The sequence below is a fragment of the Marmota marmota genome, unplaced genomic scaffold (assembly GCF_001458135.2).
Source record: "Marmota marmota marmota unplaced genomic scaffold, marMar, whole genome shotgun sequence".
In the NCBI taxonomy this organism is placed as follows: domain Eukaryota; kingdom Metazoa; phylum Chordata; class Mammalia; order Rodentia; family Sciuridae; genus Marmota; species Marmota marmota.
This window is the reverse complement of record NW_026000079.1, coordinates 3,613,632-3,632,025: the sequence shown is the minus strand read 5'-3', so window position 1 is coordinate 3,632,025 and position 18,394 is coordinate 3,613,632. Positions and strand designations below refer to the sequence as shown.

General features: G+C 55.6%; 1 protein-coding gene across 7 annotated transcripts; it reads right to left on the bottom strand.

Annotated features, from left to right (window-relative positions):
• Nucleotides 1–1,855: 1,855 nt before the first annotated feature.
• Nucleotides 1,856–17,270, bottom strand: Dennd4b (DENN domain containing 4B). Of its 7 annotated transcripts, none has more exons than XM_048814803.1 (28): nt 17,254–17,270; nt 15,409–15,748; nt 14,611–14,863; nt 14,314–14,383; nt 13,942–14,111; nt 13,625–13,869; nt 12,978–13,044; nt 12,838–12,896; nt 12,520–12,664; nt 12,147–12,322; nt 11,906–12,006; nt 11,241–11,456; nt 10,593–10,738; nt 9,939–10,078; nt 9,713–9,839; nt 9,182–9,388; nt 8,738–8,866; nt 7,750–7,936; nt 7,355–7,522; nt 6,707–7,095; nt 6,466–6,588; nt 6,145–6,314; nt 5,921–6,062; nt 5,520–5,756; nt 4,931–5,057; nt 4,675–4,840; nt 4,527–4,591; nt 1,856–4,430 (listed from the first exon to the last, which is right to left on the bottom strand). In XM_048814803.1, the coding sequence occupies exons 2-28, from the start codon at nt 15,723–15,725 to the stop codon at nt 4,285–4,287; spliced, it is 4,488 nt and encodes a 1,495-aa protein (XP_048670760.1). In that variant the 5' UTR covers nt 15,726–15,748; nt 17,254–17,270; the 3' UTR covers nt 1,856–4,284. The 7 variants fall into 7 exon arrangements, with proteins under 7 accessions (XP_048670760.1, XP_015358349.1, XP_048670762.1 ...); XM_015502863.2 differs by lacking the exon at nt 17,254–17,270 and adding an exon at nt 16,456–17,157; XM_048814805.1 differs by lacking the exon at nt 17,254–17,270 and adding an exon at nt 16,969–17,157.
• Nucleotides 17,271–18,394: the final 1,124 nt, after the last annotated feature.

Sequence of the window (18,394 nt, the reverse complement as noted above, 5' to 3'; positions counted from 1 at the left end):
GTTCCCGGGAAGGCTCTGTGGGCCGGGCACCGTGCTCAGAGCTTTGCGTGCATTATCGGGCCCGTTTCTCGTGACGGTCGCTCCTGTTTTGTGAGTGAGGCAAACGAGATACAGATCCATTGGGTTTTCCCGCAAAGTTACATGTTAAGTGGCAGAGCCGAAATTTGAACCCAGGTATCGCAGGAAACCAGGTCAGAGAGTTTAAACAATGTGCCAGAGTCAGCGAGCTAGTGACCAAGCAGCGGTTTGAACTGGTGCCAGAGGCAGAACATATTTTTCAAATCATGCAGAAGTCATGCTGGGCAATAGAAATGAAATTGTAATGGAGGGCACAGTCATGTAAGGACAGATGGAAAAAGCGAACAAAAAGACAGGTAGACCTGAACACACCCACAGGCATGCCTCCGTTTTTATTTTAAGTGAATAAGAGACCTGTTAGCATGCTAGTATAGTGTCCAGGTAAAGAAAGAACATGGTCAAGCACAAGCACTCAGTTGAGTGCTTGAGTTTGGATCTTGGCCCTTTTATCACTTTGTGCTTTGGATGCAAATTAATTAACTTCTGGGTGGTTGTTTTGTTGTTTGTTTGGGAGGCAGGGTTTTTTTGTTTGTTTTGTTTTCGTTTTTGCTTTTGTTTTGTGGTACTGGGGCTCAAACCCAGTGGCACTGTATGTACTACTTACTGAGCTACATCCCCAGTCCCTTTTATGTTTTGTTTTTAAACAGGGCCTCTTTAAGTTGTCCAAGCTGGCCTCAAACTTGTGATCCTCCTGCCTAAGCCTCCCAAGCCAATGGTATTACAGTCATGCACCACAATGCCAAGCTTAACTTCTATTTTCTTTTTTTTAATATATTTTTGAATTGTAGATGGACACAGTATCTTTATTTTTTTTTTTTAATGTGGTGCTGAGGATCGAACCCAGTGCCTCATGCATGCCAGGCAAGCAAGCACTCAACCACTGAGCTACAACCCCAGCCCTTAACTTCTATTTTCAATGCCTTAGTTTCCCCATCTGTAAAATGGGAATAAGAGTGCCTAACTCATAAGGGAATTGTAAGGATTACAAAATAGTACATTTAACTGATTGAGGCAATAAGCACTCAATAAACTATATAAAACAGTAATAATGGTAACTACTATGAGAATTTTCCTTGCTTTTCCAACAATTTCACCCTCTTTGTTCTAAATTCAACTTTTCTCCCCACAGTGCCTACCTTGTACTGCACTGAAAATTTCCCCAGTCCCATCATCATAATGCTTTCACTGATTCTTCTCAGTCATTGATAAAGCACCCATGATATTACCAGTCACTCCCATTCGCTGGGGATACAGAAGTGAACAAGGTAAAGCCACTACCCTCATGGAGTGTACATTCCTCTTTTCCTAAACTACCATCCATCATAAAACCAGTGCATTCTCTGCTATCTAAAAAGCTGTCCTCAAAACTTTGAGAAAACATGAGAAACACAGTAGTGGAAGAGACCCACCTGAAGGAGACTCTGCAAGGCCTGAGAAACTGCCTCCCAACAAAATAAAAATCAGGCTTTGGAAAGAGACTTTCAAACAGGAGCGATCAAGCTCTAAAAAAGTGAGGCCAGTATTGTAGTGGACATGACTTTTGCCCTACACAGGCTCTACCACTGTTTCCTCTTTTTTTTTTTTTTTTTTTAATTGGTACTGGAGATTGAATCCAGGAGTGTTTTACCACTGAACTACATCCCAGTCCTTTTTATTTTTTATTTTGAGAAAGGGTCTCACTAAGTTGAAGTTCTCACTGAATTGTTGAGGCTAGCCTCAAACTTGCAATCCTCCTGCCTCAGCCTCCCAAGTTGGAGGAATTACAGACATGCACTACTTGCCTTTTTGAAGCTAACATTTATTGAATGTGCTTAACATTTCATATGGATAATATAATTAGTCTTTAAATGACCCCCCTCCCCACTTTCAGATGAGAAAAAAATAAGGCATAGCAGTTAAGTTACTTGTCTGACATCATAAGATTAGTAAGTGACAGAGACAAGATTTATACTCTGAAGTCTGGAAAAAGAAACTGACCCAGGCAATTTAGACATATCCTTTCCCTCAGAAAGCTCCCTAGGCCACAGGACAGATATCAGATATTATGGTATCATAAGTTGCTATTGGAATTCCCAGATAATCTGTAGTTATGAAATTCTGTAGTTCTCTTATCTAACTTCTCAAAAATGAGAGGCATAAGCTGGAAGGCAGAGTTCTTACTGTGGAACCAAAGGGCATGCTAGACTAGTAAGATAGTATGCTCTACTTGGGCAGGGACTGGGCCCTAAAGTTTTCTCACTATAGTTAAGTGCAGTACTGAGTATACTATACCCAAATTAATTGTAAGAGGGCAGGTCTGTAAGCTAGGGGCATAGCTCACTGGTAGGGCACTTGCCTAGCATGAATGAGGCCTGAATTTGTTCCCCGGCATCACCACCACTACACACACACACACAGGCAAGTCCACCCTTACTAAAGGTCCTTAGGCCTTAGGGACAAAATAGGGAGTCGATTCTGATGAGTGGGGTCTAATCAGAAACTAGGGTGACCTCTGAAGAGATCATCATCTAGCAAGACAGATGGTGGCATTTCCTAAGCCCTTTGGTTTCCTCCTTTGCAGCTCTTTTAAGGACTGGAAAAGCATCAAGGCAGGATGGGGAAGGGTCCTCTGCATGAAGGTCCCGGCATTCAGAAGTAGTACTTCTCTTTTCACCCACTGATCTCCATTGCCCAGGGATTTACACTAAACATTAATGTAAGTCACTTCCCCCATTGATACTGCAGCCCTCCTTCCCAAGGCATTTGTTTTGTTAGCTGACTCCCTTTGGTAAATGGTTTTGCAGCTCTGTTAGGAATTGTTTCCTGTTTATTTCTTATATAGGGAAAAAAAGGAGAGCGTTGAGTGGGCCAAGGGATTAGAAAATGATGCCCATCTCCCTGATGTTCACAGCACAAGAAGCCCCTTTCTTTCCAGTGCTGTCCCCAGGCTGAGACCCTGAGCAGAAGAATACTGCCTGCAAATAGAGCAACTAGGGAGGACGAGAATGACTGAATGCCAAGTCCCCCAGGACACGTGAGGGCCGCCAACACCAACTACTGGGGAAAGGGTTGTCATCTCTGTGGAGGTACTGGAGAAGTCGGGGGGCAAGTTAGGGGAGAGGAAATAAGGCAAAGATGAGCTCAAGGCCCCCAGAGAATGGAGCCTTTGTGTGGGGTACAGATGAGGGACAAGGGGGTGATTGTGTGGGAGGGCTGGAAGTGCCACACAGACTGGCACTGCCACAGCAGCACCAGATTCCCCCCCATCCTGCTCTAAGAACTCCCTGTGCCCCAAGGGGCCAGTACCAGACATGGCCAGGAGAAGCAGGGTATACCTGAAGGTTGCAAAGGACAGAGGTGGAAAAGAGGACGGGTGGCCAGGAGAAAGGCGCAGCATAAGCATCCCCCACTATCATCCGGACCCAGGAAAAGGGAGGCAGAAGGAAAAAGACAGAAGCAGCTTTTACTATATTTACATACAACAAAACTTTGCAGGGGACAATTCTTATTGCACAGGTCAGGGCCCTGGGTGGGTGGGGCGCTTCCCAAGATGGAGTGGACAGGAAAGATCAGGACTGCAGGAGGCACCAGTTCTTCCTCAGGGGGTCCTGGGGCTCCCCTGGCTCCCACTGCCTGGCTTTCAGGGAGCTACAGACCTCGGTGCCCCATTTCCCTTCTCTTTCTCACTCTCCATTAGAGCCTCATTAGCAAGGGGGCTGTGGCTCCAGAATAAATAACTTAAAATAAAATACAAACACTAAGGTAGAAAGGCATGGAGAGCCTTGGGCTCCTTCAGCAACGCCAGGGAAGGGGGACCACCACTGGTGGGATGAGATCCCCCCTCTCATCTGGGCAAAGGCTCAGTAGCTCTGTATCTTTCCAGTTGTTTTTTAAAACAAAAACTTCTAAAGTAACCAGGGCAGTGCAGATCTGTGGGTGCCCTGGGTGAGAGTTCCTGGAATAGGCTCGGGGAGGGACAGAGCTGCACCGGCTCCCCAGCTCTCCCAGCACTGACATGAAAGGGTTAGCAGGATGGAGACGGGGGAATTGTGACTTTTGGTAACAGTGGGTCCCCCTTTCTGCTGGCCCCACTTGGAGCCTATGGCCGAACAGGCTTCCCAGCCTGTTCCCAAGTCCTCTATGAAGGGAACAGAGAAGCAGTTTGTCTATAGAATCCTTGCTCCCTCGCCTCCCCACCATAGACTGGAGAGGGAAGCTTAAGGGTCCCTAGCATTCCAGAGGTGCTCCAAAACATTTTCGGCAATCAATGGCCTTGGTAGTGGGCATCTGTGCGCGCCGCTGCCGCAGTTCCTCCTTGCCCATGCTGCTGGCCAGCTTGTTGAAGGCGGATTTGTACTTCTTGTCGAAGGCCACTAGGGAAGAGGGTGGGAATCAGTGCATTAGGACCCCAGCCTCTCACTCCTGGCCCAGGGTCCTTAAACTCCTCAGTCCCCCGCCTGCTCCCTCACCTATGTCCACGTGGTCCTTGCCCATGGCAGCCATTGTCAGGAATAAGATCTCGCGGTAGATACCCCTGTACAGAGGCAGAAGGGTGTAAGCCAGAGAAAAGAGGTGTGAAGCTGGTGCCGATCAGGGACCCTCAGATGAGCAGCGTACCTCTGCAGGTGCAGGCCAGCAGGAGGGGGCCCTAGAGTCTCCAGCAAGAGCCCCACAGCCTTGTGCACCTCATTGAGCCCAACATGGCGCAGCACTGACTCCAGCAATGCCAAGCTGAGACACGCAGGTACGGGGCCTGGCCACACCACCCGCTGAGGGATCTGGCCTGGGTGAAGGAAGAAAGGTCACCAGGATGACTGAGCCTTCTAGGTGTGGGACTCGCCCCTCCCATCCCTATGTCAGATACCAGACTCACTGTGGACCCTCCAGAGCACATAGAGAGGTGGGCAGCTGCTAGGGTCAGGAGTCAGGATATCCCACAGCAGTCGCACCTGCACAGAGGCTGGATCAGGAGTTAGCCAAGGAGACGGGGCCTGGGGGAGCTAAGACAGGAGAGCCAGTCAGGCTCACAGAATGGAAGGCGGTGTCCAAAGAGACAGACAGACATTACAGGACACACCAAGCAGAGGGAAGGGACCTACTCCCATGAGAATGTAAGCTCTGCAGAGTAAGGATGTGTTTTGTAATTGGCTACGTCTCTAATGCCTGAAAACTGTGCCTGGAACCTAAAAGATGCTCAATAAATACTGGTGGAGTGAGTAGATGAACATTAACGAGTGATTTCCTAGGTACCAAGTGCTGCACAAGGTGTCTGTGCCACAGCCCTGTGATGTCACTGCTTATGACACATGAAAAACTGTGGCCCAGAGTGGTGAACTGCAAGGGCCAGGAGTCGGCCAGACACACAGACTCCACAGCCTGGGCTCTTCCTTTAGTGTCAAAGACACAGAAGATGAGGACACAGAGCTGGGAGACAGGAAAGAAGGCCACATAAAAATACTGACCTGGGGTGGTGGGGGCCCATCACAGGAGGCCAGCACCAGGCCTGGTAGAATACTAGGCAGGCGTAGCCGTTGGAAATACCACAGAAGGTTCCAGAAGATGATGGGGTGGGCAGCAGGCAGTTCAGGCAGTGCCAGAACCTCGCTGCCCTCATTCTCTACCAGAGACTCCAGCTCCTTCCGCAGCACCAGGGGACTCAGGTATGCCCAGGCCCCACTCTCCACGCGCCTGGAGGCACCCTGTCAGACACAGAGTAGAAGGGCCCCATTCAGTGCCCTGCCTGCCACCAAGCCATTGTCCCCAGTGGCTTCTGGGAGGCCTCTTGCCCTCAGTACCATCTATTTGTCACCCTTCCACACAGGCTCCATGCTCCCACTCTGTGCCCCATTGGCCCAGCCCTTACCCCCGTGTGCCCGTTGCAGAGCTGAGGCTCATCCAGGGCGAGACAGAGCCTGCGGTCACTGAGCACAGGGCCAGGACCCCCAGGAACAGGGGCGTCTTTGCTGCTGCTGGCACCAGCAGGGGCAGGGTTGGGGCTGGGGGCACTGCAAGGGGACAGCAGAAGGGGTCAGCTCTTGGACCACTGCCTTCCTGTCCCACCCACGGCACTTGCCCTGATTTGGGCACCTGGGTCGGGAATCAAGGGTCTGAACACTGAGCAAGGGCACAAAAGGGCAGGCGCAGAAGGGGCAGGTTGTGTTGAGGTTAGAGTCGTCAGGTGCCCAACCAGCCATGATTTCCTCATCGTACACCAGTGAGTCACAGGCACGGCACAGGGAGCAGCTGGAGAGCAGAATCTGTGGACAAGGAGACCCCATGAAGTAGGCCTGGCTCAGCCTTCAGTGCCCCTCTCCTGGCCCTTCCACCTCCAAATCCCAGCCAGCCCTCCTTGACCTCCTCCCCACCCTGCCTTTCCCGGGAAGACTGCAGGGGGGCGGTTATCCTCACTTCCAGGGAAGGTGGCTGGAGGGATCCAGGGGTGTCACTGAGGCGCTCTGAGGAACGGCGGAGGCTCAGGCTACTGAGAGAAGACTCTGAGAGGTCCCACTCACTGCCCAGAGAGGCTGAGCTCTGCCATCACACAAGGAAACCCTGTCAGCTGGCTCCGCGCTCCTCTCCAGCAGGGATGCCAGCTCTAACGACCCTGCAGGCCCCTCCTGGGGCCTCCTGAAGCTTCGGGGCTGGCTACCTCCGATGCAGTGGATCCAGGTCGCTCCCGGGGCCTCAGAAGACTCTCCATTGGGCTGCGACGGGCAGGGGGAGGCAGGTCAGGGGGCATCTCTGATGGGGAAATGCGGGCAGCAGGGGAGCGGCGGGAAGGAGTGAGCAGCTGCTGGAGGCGGGCACCCAGCCCTCGTCGGGGGGTGCCTGCCTCATCCTGACGCCCACTAGCCTTGGGCCCTCGCACACTCAGCCCTTCCAGGGCCTCAGTGGACTGGGCACTCAGGGCCAAGCCTGAGCCGCCTGGACTGCCTCCAGGTGCCAGCTCCTCCCCTGTCAGGCTCAGGTCTGAGAGACTTCCATCATGCCAGGGCACAGGTGATCCCCGGGGCTCCAGGACCCCTAAAGCCTCTATCACTGCAGGACAAAAAAAGAATCAGGGAAGGCGGAGGCCAGCCTCTCCTCCAGCTGCCTGCTTCTTGAGTAACACGATTCCGGCTGTGTAAACTCTGACACTTGACCCCACCGCGACATTTTGACTCCTCAGAGTGCACAGTTACCCACCACACAGGCCCACTTTTCCAGAATTCTGGCCCTGGTTCTTCTCCTTTCTTGCAAGTGGTTAGGAAAACTGACTGTGGGGAAGAGAAGAGGAGGACCAGACCAGGGCACTTACTGTGGGCCACACCGGCCTCTACAGTGGGCTGGGCTCCTCGGGCACTGCCCAAACTGCCACTCTTCACCAGGCGCCCAGTGGGTGAGGCCGGGTCCCTCAGACTTCGCCCAGCCCAAGTTGTCTGGCGCTGAAGGGGACGGGTCGGGGAAGGGCGTTCCAGATAGGACTCTGGAGGACAGAGAAGGGATTTAGAGGCCGCGAGCTAGAAACCCCAACAGACCTCCGCAGAGGGACCTGGCTTGGCAGGGTTCCCCACAGGCAGAACTTTCTCTCTTTTGTTACCAGTTGAGTGTAGCTTAGCCATTCTCTGAAAGCCCATGCCGACCGCGAAGCCAGCTCTGGCTCTCCAAGAGCCTGCTGCCCCTCCCTAAGCCTGCTCACCAGTCCCTGCCCACCTGTCTGGGAACTGCCAGCCTCTTGGTGTGCTGACACCTCCTCCTGCTGCTGCTGCTGCTGCTGCTGCCGCTGCCGGTCTCTCAGAGGCTGACGGAACTGAGCAGCCCCCAGGACAACATTCCGGAGCTTGGCCCAACGCAAGCGTCCACCTGGTGTACCAGATGGCCACTTGCTTTCCAGCACAGCCTGCCAAGTACAGCGCCCATCAGGATGGCCTCCTTCCAGCACCCTGACCCCAGCCTGATGCCCACCTCCTGTCCTCGAGCCCCAGGGACCACCTTCCCTCCACACATCCTGCCTAGGACTGCCTGACCAATGGCTCAGCCAGGAACAAGGGTAATTGTGAGCAACTATCCTGAGAGGACCTGCGAGAAGCCCAGAGTAATGGAGGAAGTTCTTAATCAGACTCTACTACTTATAAACTGTGTGGCTTTGAAGAAATCATTTCAGATTTCGGTCATTAAGTTTCCTCATCTGAAAAGCAGGAGATGTTCAGTATCATGGTGAAGGGGCTGAATCTGGGAAACAGGAATATGCCTTTGCTCATATTCTAACTCCCCAACTCGTCCACTATGGTACTTTGGGCAAGTTATGAATTTTCTGTAACTCATCTCCTCATCTATGAGACGGGGGTGATCCTCCTACCCCAGGGGGATGGTGAATATAAAGTTATTTAAAACGTATAATGTGAAGTTTTTAAACATGTATGATGTATTCAGAAGAGTGCCGGACACACGGCCGGTACTATGAGCTACAGTCAGGCTGTTGCGATGGGGAATAAAAGAAGCTAAGGTGAAAACAAAAAACCCAAAAAGCCATTTGCTGGTGCCTAGGCTACAAGAGGCGGCGATGGAGGACAATGGTCCCAGGACCCAGTGGAGCTGCACAAGCCCAGTCTCCAAGACGGGGAAGCAGAAGTCAGGGAACGGCGTCCTCCCCACGCACACCTGGTCCAGCCTGCCAGCCGTCCTACCCCAAACTAGGTACCTTATTGTAGTAACCATAGGTGATGGTGTTGGGCACGATGCCTGCCCGTCGCATCTCCAGCATGACCCGCACAGACAAGACGGGCTGCCCGTAGTAGGAGCAGAGCTGCATCAGCACCCGGTAACACACCTAGGCCGAGAGGCACGGAATGGCAGCAGCCTCCCTCCAGCCCGCCCTCCAGCCTTCTCAGTTCCTGCACTCCTCACTGGCCCCTGCGGCTCTGCTGACCCTGCTACCCTGCAGTCCCCTTAGTGAGTGCTGATGTGACCGCGCTCACAGTGAATGCTGAGGAGCATCTGCCCAGCCCTGGGCTCCCCATCTGCCCAGCCCTGGGCTCCCCATCTGCCCAGCCCTGGGGCTCCCCATCTGCTTTCTTCAACTCCCACAAGCTTCCCTCTCGCAGCCCCCATGGCTGCAGGTGGCCGCATGGTAAATGGCGCCCACCTCATCGGGGAGCACCACCTTGCGGCTCTCCATCTCACGCAGCACATGGTAGGCTGTGTGCAGCGCCCGCACCCGGGAGGGTGCTGACCGCACATAGGCCGGAAGACACAGGAACCACAGCCCGTAGCAATGGCCCAGCAGGCACCGGGCCCACAGCTCGGGCACCGTCGCTGACTTCTGTGCCATCCGCTGGGCCACCTTCATCTCCTAGGTGGGGCAGAGGACACAACAGGGTGAACACGATGCCAGGGAGGTCGGAGAAGCAGCGCTCCCCTGATGGACGCTCTGTGCCTGAGGAGGTGGCTGTACCGACAGGCCGTGGCTCCTGAGCACCGGCAGGGGCCCTGGACAGAGCCACCAGCCTCTGGATTCCCAGAAGTGACGATGGGAGGGTGCTGGTGATGACAACGGCAGGCACAGTGAATTCCCTACGGTCTACGGGAAGGCCGCCACCTCATTTCACAGACGGAGAAACGAAGCAGCTGCCCTCGGCCTGAGCCAGGTTCCCCGCGGGGTCCAAGAGCTGCTTACCTGTTTGGTACGGTGAGGGGCAGGACTGCTGGGGGCGCTACGGGATGGGCCTGGCACAGGCAGGGCCCCTGGTTGCTCTTGAGGAGACTCAAATAGCTCAGCCCGTAATTCTGGGAACCCATCATAGCTGAGGGGCAGAGAGAGCCGATATCAATACAGGGCCAGGCACCTGAAGTGGACCATCCAAGGGTCCACTTGGGACACAGGAGGGGACAAAATCTCTCACCAGTACTGGGGAGTGGATTCACTGCCCTCTGGTGCGGGGGGCTCCTCAGGGGGGGTGATAAAGACAGTGAGCTCGCTTCCCGAGAGTTCTTCCAGCTCCACTAAGGGCGCTGTCTCGGGCTTCTCCTGCTCCGGGTGGACCTGAACAGCAAGGGGAGCGCGCAGCGTCAGACGACAGGCATGGCAGGTGCAGGGTGCCACGCAACTTGTACCCCAGTGACTTGGGAGCCAAGGCAGGACGGAAAGTTGAGGCCAGCCTTGGCAACTTAGTAAGACCCTGCCTCAAAATGAAAAATAAAAAGAATCGGGGAGGCAGCTCCGTGGCAGAGCACTCGTAGGTGCGATCCTCAGTACCGCAAAAAATGAAATAAAAAGACAGTGGGCATGGAGCATGCCAGACGTCCGGAATATGGCATCTTCCAGGAAAGCACGTCCGCAGGGAAGGAGTCCTGAAGACCCGGCTGGGGGACAGAGTTGAGAATGGGACGATACTTCGCAGAGGAAGCCAGTGGCACACGCTGTGTGCTCGTGACTCCAGGGGTGCCCTCCCCGTCACAGCTGAGACATATTTGGGTTTACAGTAGCCTGTGGGCAAGAGAGAAGCAGAAGGAGAGCAGAGACCACTGGGCACATAGAGAAGGGACATACTTGATACCTTATCAACACAAGAGTCAAAGAATTCAAGGGCAGCATGCCGAGCAGAGCCAAAAGAACATTCTTCGATGAACTGTGAGAACATCTGCGTGTGCAGCAGCTGAGAGTACAGCTTGTGGCTGGAGCGTTCTCGGGACTTGAGGAAACCTGATGGGGACAAGAGTGAGGCGGGGAAGGGAGATGACCAGGGCTCTCTCCTGCAGCCATCCTGCCCTGCCCTGTTCTTGGCCCTCTGCTTTCTCAGGAGCCATGCTCACGGAGGTCGTCAACTCTCGGCCCACTGACACATACCCCTGACACACAGAGGGACCAGCTCAGCTCCCTCTAGCACCAGGGCCCCCAGAGTCCTTCCTTTTGTTTACCTGCACCCACCGTCATGCGCTGAGGGCTCTCCAAGGACAGGTCCCTCAACAGAGCTTTGCCCATGGGGGCTGCTCACAAAGGTCATTGTGTCCACTGTATGCCCAGGGCTCCCAGAGAGCGGGGCCCCATCTGCCTCATCTTTGTGCCCTTACTTCCTCCAAGACCTTAAGAGTGGATGGCTCAAGCAGGTGCCACCAAAACACTGAGTGAGGGAATAAGAAACCTGGCAGTCCCCGGGCCACCCCTCCCATGATACCCTTTCTAAGCAGAGACAGGCTCACGTTACCCTGAAGGTAGAAAAGGTTGTCAACGTCACGAGCCCCCTCAGAAGGGGCCTGGGTGAGGGGGCGCAGGAAGTCCCGGTAGCCCTTGAGCAGGCAGGCCATGAAGCGCAGGAAGGCTCCCTGGACTTCCCGCTCCAGGCGGGCGCGGCGGCCGCAGACAGCCTCATAGTCCGTCAACAGGAATTCCAGGGATGCCTCCTCCTCAGGTCCAGTGTACGCTGGGAAGCGATGCCCAGAGTCGGAGTCAGCACCCACAGTGCTTGCCCACCCCATCCTTCACACTGACACCTGTTCCATCCCCAGCCCCCTGGGATGTGTTCGGGAATGCTGTACTGGAGATTGAGCTTAAGGGTGCATCTCAGTCCTATTTTATTTTTGATTTAGAGACAGGGTCTACTAAGGTGCTGAGGGTCTCTCTCACTAACTTGCTGAGGCTGGCCTTAAACTTGTGAGCCTCAGCCTCCCAACTCACTGGGATTACAGGCATGCCCCGTGGCACCCAGCTTCCTTCCCTCTGGCTTCTGTTGGAAGCAGAACCCCCTGACTACCACCAGATCCTGACTCCTCTAACCTCCTCAAGGAATGTCTAGCCCCCCCAGCCTTCCCCACACTAGAGGCGGGAGCCCAATGACAGTCCCAGCCTCCCACCCCCACCCAGTCTTCTCACTCTGGTCCAGTTGCTGGTACAGGGTTGTTAGTGTGGCCAGCAGAACTTTGTAGGGTCTGCGGGGCAGGGTCCGAGGGGAGAGGAGCTTCTTTTCCTCTGTCCTAGGAGATAAACAGGAGAAAAAGAATGACAGGGCTCCTCACATGCTCCTCCCCCCTTCGCCTCAGGCCTGGAGCCATGGCAGCTCACACGTGGGCTCCTGCGAGCTCGCCTCCCGTCCCCGTGAGACCCAGCCTCTTACTGGAAGAGCGTGTTGGTATCGAGATCGACACAGATGACGTCGGCAGGAGGGTCATGCAGATCAAAGTAGCTGGAGTGGATGCCCACGATGAAGGGCACGGGGGCGCTCAGCACGTCTGCCAGCACCAGGGGGCACAGCGGAATGTAGGGGCACTGCCAGTGCAGCGGGAAGATCATCTGAAGCCCAGAGAGGAGCAGTGAACAGGGGCCGGGGCAGCAGGGAGGGACACAGGAGCGGAGAGGGCACTGGCCCTGGGGAAATGGTGCTTGTTTGTCCCGAAAGTCTGTACCCAGGGAAAGGGACTGAGAACCTCCTCAAGGAAGGAAAAGTAAGGGGACAAATCCAGAAGAGTGGGCGGGCAGGTGGTACTCACTGAGACGAGGGCCTCACAGACGCTCGTGAGCAGGTCCGGCCTCAGCGAGTGGACCAGCAACTTGTGCTCTGTGAGCACAGCCATCAGCAGCGTGACAGCCAGCTCAGGGCCCAGGCTCTGCAGCAGCTGCAGGAAGCTGGCGCCGCTGCAGGCAATGCGAGGGTGGGGGTGCGTCACCAGCAGGCCCTGGAGACTCTTCCCCAGGCACCAGGCAGGGACACCGCTGGGGTCCAGCCTGCAAGGACCTCAACAACTACCCCCGGCACCTACCATGTCCTCAGTCATCAAAGACCCCCTCCCCCAAACCCGGGCACATACCTGAGGGGCAAGGGTGAGGACACAGGCTGACAGAGGAGCAGGTTGTCATAGGGAGACATCTGGGGGGCCGAAAAGCCAGAGGTCAGTGTTGGTGACAGGCCTGCTCCTCTCCGTCCGTCCAGCCCAGCCCTGGCCCTTACCTGCACTAAGATGCGGGGTCTCTGTGGGGAAGGGAAGGGCACGTTGTGAATGAAGTGGGAGATGTGCCTGGGGAGAGAGGGAGCAGGTGAGGCACACGCCGTCCACCCGTCCTCCTCCACCCCGTGTCCCTCTCCCTCTCCTCTCCTAAGAGCCCTAGTCCTACCCCACTGCTACCCAGAACTAAGAACAGGGCGGGTGGGGCTCAGCGGCAGAGGCTGGCCTCCCACATGCGAGACCCTGGGTTCCATCCTCAGCACCACCTAAAAATGAATAAGTGAAATATACAACTAAAAATAATCACTTAAAAAATTTAATTTCATAGGAAAAAAAAAAAAAGAATCTTATTCCTCCCTGAACCCCACTTCAAGGCCTGCATCAGCCACCGAGCCTCTCTTGTTCAACAGACTTGTGCAAATCACACGCAGCCCTCGCCAGGCCCAACCAGCAGGACAGACTGGATTTCAGGCTGTCCCGTCTCCTCCTCCTCGTCTCCTCCGGTGACAGTTTTTTCCAATGGCCACACTGTACAACCCCACACTCCGGCCGGTCCCTCCCCGTGCCCAGCCCACTCCCATCTCCATGCTAATCTTTCCTGCCTCCCTGCACCCTCCTCACTCCTTCCCAGTGGCAGGGTAGCCATGCTCACGCTTCCAAGGGCAGGCGGTGGGGGCCCGAGACAGAGTAGCGGTAAAGGAAGGTGAGGAAGGCTCTGAAGGCTGGAAAGGCAGGCCAGTGGGATAGTACGGCGATGGCCCGCCGGCTGCGCACCGCACGGCCGCCCAGCGCCCGGCCCCGTTCCACGGCACTCAACAGGCCCAGTGCCCGCGCCTGCCGCTCTGACAGCCTGGCCCTTGGAAAGGCCTCATAGAACTGCAGGGCGGCACCATACACCTGGCAGGGGACAGAGGGACGGTCAGGCAGGCTCTGCATGGCCCAGACCCTTACCACAGGCCCCACACCTACCTTATCGCCAGCGGCACCCGTGAGTACAAAGGTGGAGAAGACGGGCACGGGGTACTTGGTCTGGGAGGGCCAGCACTCGATAGTGGCCCCCATGGGCAGGCAGAAGACTGGCACTGACTCGGGCAGCGGGAAAGCCTCATTGTCCTCCTCTGGGTAGCGGCCCAGCAGCTCTGCACCCAAGCAGAGTGAGGAGTACCCAAAAGGAGGGGTGTCCATCAGACTTCAGGGAGAGGAGCCAGGGGATCCCAGAGAAGGGCCAAGCAGCAAAAGGGAAATGAATTCCAGGGAACACTTGAAGGAATCAGCCAAGAGGCACCAAGGGCAGAGGGACACGAAGGGTCAAAGGCTAGGAGGGACAAAGGGGCCACTCACCTGCCTCATACACCAGTGTGTTGGCTTTGGCCAGGCCCACCTTGAAGCACAGGTACACTGCTGGGCCCCACTGCCCCCGATGGCAAGAAACAAGCAAACACACAGCTACCAAAGGTTTCTGGGGTCCACTTTCTCTCTACTACCCCCAAATGATCTTCTGAGCTGCCTCTAATCACAAGCCCTCAAGCCCTATCACCCGTCTGGCCTGCCCCTGGCCCCTTTATACCCTTGGGCCCAGTTCCACACCCTCACACCAAGGGCCCAGGTCTCAGCTCTCAGCTCCACAGCCCCACTCACCATGCCAGGGTTGAGGTTGCGGGGCAACCGGCAGTAAGTATGAGGCGTGCCCTCACCCTTGCTGGGCAGCACCAGGCAGAGGTCAGTGATGCCCAGGGCATGCAGTCCTGCCCCCTCTGCTGCCCGCCTATAAGTGAGGTAGGTGCGGGGATGCCCGGGGCCTGGAGGGGCCAGGTTGGCTGAGTGGCTGTACGGTGTAGTATCAAGCACTTGGAAGCCAGGCTTGGGACGTTCCTTGCCCTCATATAACACCCTGGGCACAGAAAACAGAGAAATGTCAAGAGGACAGGACCGAGGAGAAAGACCCCAATCCTGTCAGATCTGCCTACCTAGTGGAAACTGCCCTGCACACTCAGCCTTGTCAAACCCAATACCGGGCCCACCTCTGCTTGCTGAACTCAGAATCCCATAGCCCCTCTTTGCCCTTGACCCTACTTGTCAGTCAGTAACAACCAACATGCCTTCCGCGACTCTCTCTCTCATGAACAGACACTAAGAAGTCACTGACGTGCTGAATCCCTCAGGGGTCTTACTCCACTCAATCTTATCAAGCATCCTACGAGGGACTATTATCCTCATTGGTGGGGCTTTATAACCTGCCCAAGACCAAAGGGCTAGGTGGCAGCAGCACGGGCATGCAAACCCAACCTGAGACAACCTGAGACCAAGCACTGACAACTTCAGCCCCTCCTCCCTGGCCTCTGGCCCTCCCCTCATCCCACACCCCTACCTTGACTTGGCTCTAACTCATAGTCCCTCCCAGCTCCCCTGGGGCCAGCATGCGTAGGAGGCACATACCCCAACTCCACAAGGGGGGGTTTGTCCCGGCCTCTGCGGTAGCAGATGACAGGCTGAGTTCCACCCAGGAGCCCAGCACTGAATTCCAAGGGGTGGCCCCCAGCAGAAGCCTGGATGCATGTATAGCCCTGGGGCACCTCCTCGCCCAGTGCCCTAGCAATGACTGCCACATCGGTGATGGGCTCAGCTGGCCGGGAAGGGCGCAGGGGTCCGCTGGGCTCAGGAACCCATGTTTCCTCAGGGATAGGTGCTCCATTCCCCGCAAGCCCAGCAACCACGAAGTAATCCACCAGCCGGGGGGGCCGCTCCTCCGCCATGGCCCCCCCCTCACTCACTGCATCTGGAATGGGCAAGTGGGGGAGAGATGGAGCAAGGGAAACTGGTGTTGCCACGGCAACAGAGTGCTACCCCCTCCCTTCAGTCCCCTCCCCGTTCCTAATCCTTCCAAAGGAAGATGGGATAAGCGGTCAGTCATTCCCACCTCTCACATCCCCAGGCGCTCACAGCCCCACCACAGCTCCTTAAAAAGACCAGGTTCCTCCCACTTGGCAGTTCTCTCCCCAAAGAACCCAAACTCCACTCTGACACCATGTTGCTCATGTATGCCTTCCAAGGCCCCACCCCTCCCCACTACCTGCCTGGTTAGAACACCAGAGATCACACTATTTCCTGTAATGACCTGCAATGACACCATTGATTCTGGCCACGTCACACCAACCTTAGTCTTTTTTAAGGGTTTCTGGCTTTCTGCTCTAGTTATGACATCCTAAGGACCTCCTGACCCAGTTGACACTCCAAAAGGGCCCACTCCCACAGGATTCTGGGAAACCTCACAAAACCCAAGCTTTAGTGCCTTTCCTTAACTCCACCAGCCTGGCGCAGCCACAGTGCCCTCCCACCCACAGGATCCTTAGATGTCTCCAGTTAGGTCTAAAGTGACTGTGGGAGACGGGTTCCCGCCGTCCCTCGCCCTCTGCCACAGAGCCCCGGAGCCCGAGCCGAGACAGAATTAGGCCCACAACAGCCTTTCAGTAACTGTTTCCTCACCTGCCTCCATGGCCCGCCCCAGGGAGTAGGAGCCCCAAGGTTCCTGAGGCGCCCCAGGGTGCAGACGCTGGGAAGAGCCTGGTGGGTGGTTTGCATCAGGGGCTGGGAGGTGTGGGGGAGTGCTTCAGAGGGGAAGGGAGGTTACTTCCTGAAACGGCGGAGGGGAAGCTGCAGCTCAGCAGAAGTCAGCCTATGGGTGTGTGTGGCGGCGCCGTGGGGCGGGGGGTTCTGCTGAAGGTGCCAGCGCAGCATCAAGCCAAGTCCGAACTTCAGACCAAAGGGGCCTGAGCAAGGCCGAGGAGATTCCATGGCTCCGGGACGAACAGTTCTACTTTATCTCCCACTCTTGGCCCAGAGAACTAACTGGAGGGAGCAAAGGAATCTCCCGGGGCCAGGCTGGCTCCTGGACACACACGCCCCAACTCCAGCTAAATTTAGCCTCCACGTCTGGGAGGTGAAGCCAGGAGTCCGCATCAGCCTCCAGATTTAACTCTAGGGCACACCCCCCCCCACCTAGTGCAGGCGAGCGGGAGCCCCATGCCCAAGGCACAGGCAGAGGCAGTTAGGTGGGACCGTCGGAGCTGCGAGCGGGTGCCCCCCCCAAGCGCTGAGCACGCGCAGGGATTCCCCGGACCCGGCCGGGGGAGTCCTGCGAAGGGTCACCCTTTCTCCCTAAGTGGAGCCACGGGCACAGGGGCCACTCGNGCCCTGCCGCCTGCAGCGCGACCCCTGGCGGCTGGGAGGGCCCCCTGCACCAAGAGGCTTCCCACCACCTAGCCAGCGCCTCTGGACGCTGACCCTGGGCAGCCCTGGAGTCGGCGTCTTCTCGCTTGCTGCCCTGGGTCCTACAGCCGGATGTGGTGCGCATGCCTGGGAGAAAGTGACGGTCTCCACTAGAGGAACCCAGGTGGCTAAGCTCCCCGCATTTCCAGGTTTAGGACACACTGCATTCCCTTCAGAAGCTCTCAGTTCTCTTTTCTGGAAATGACATGAGCTTTGCAAAGAGGAAGAGTGGAAACTAGGACTGTAGGGTGTGGTGCAGAGTAGTGGAGGTGGGGTAACTGAGGAGGGCATCACTCCTCACACTGTGCAGGGTGGGCAAAGAGCAGAGGCCCAGGCAGCCAGAGCACTGGCAAACACGCAGAAAGGGAAACCTCTTCAGAACATGGTTGACAGGCAACGATCTGTTGGATTAAAATTCTCAAATAAGGGGCTGGGGATGTGGCTCAAGCGGTAGCACGTCCGCCTGGCATGCGTGCGGCCCAGGTTCGATCCTCAGCACCACATACAAACAAAGATGTTGTGTCTGCCAAAAAAAACTAAAATAAATAAAGAGAGAGTTTTAAAAAAAAAAAAAAAAAATTCTCAAATAAGTGGAGGTGTGGGGAGGTGGAAGTGAATCATGCATAGGAACCAAGAGGGAATGGAGGGCGACCCTGACACCTAGAGACAGAGGCTTGTCTAGGTCCTGGATGTATAAATGACCCTAACAAGGGAGCCAACCAAGACCTACATGGAGTTCATAGTTGTTAAATTCTCTCTTCTCTGAAACCTTAGTACTGAGGCCAGCTACCCCAGGAAAGCTGGGGTCATTCCACCAGAAAAATCAGACCTGTGAACTCAGCCAGCAGCCATCTCCTCAACCGCAACTCACTTCCAGGCCTCAGGCAGGAAGCAACTTGTCTGGCCAAGTCTCCTGATGCAGCAGAGTCCTAGACAAACTTGAGGGCACAGGACATGTCTTCCTGCCATCGTGGAAGCTTACACCCTTCACAGGTCTTCGTGTTCAATCTTGGATACAAATTGTGAGGCTGGGGCCCTTCCACAAAGCACGATAGTACTGAAAAGATGCAACATGCTTAGCAGATAAGAGGGCCCCTGGCTCAAGAATTTCCTAGATCCCAGCCACACCCCAAACAGCAGCCAACCACACCAAGGG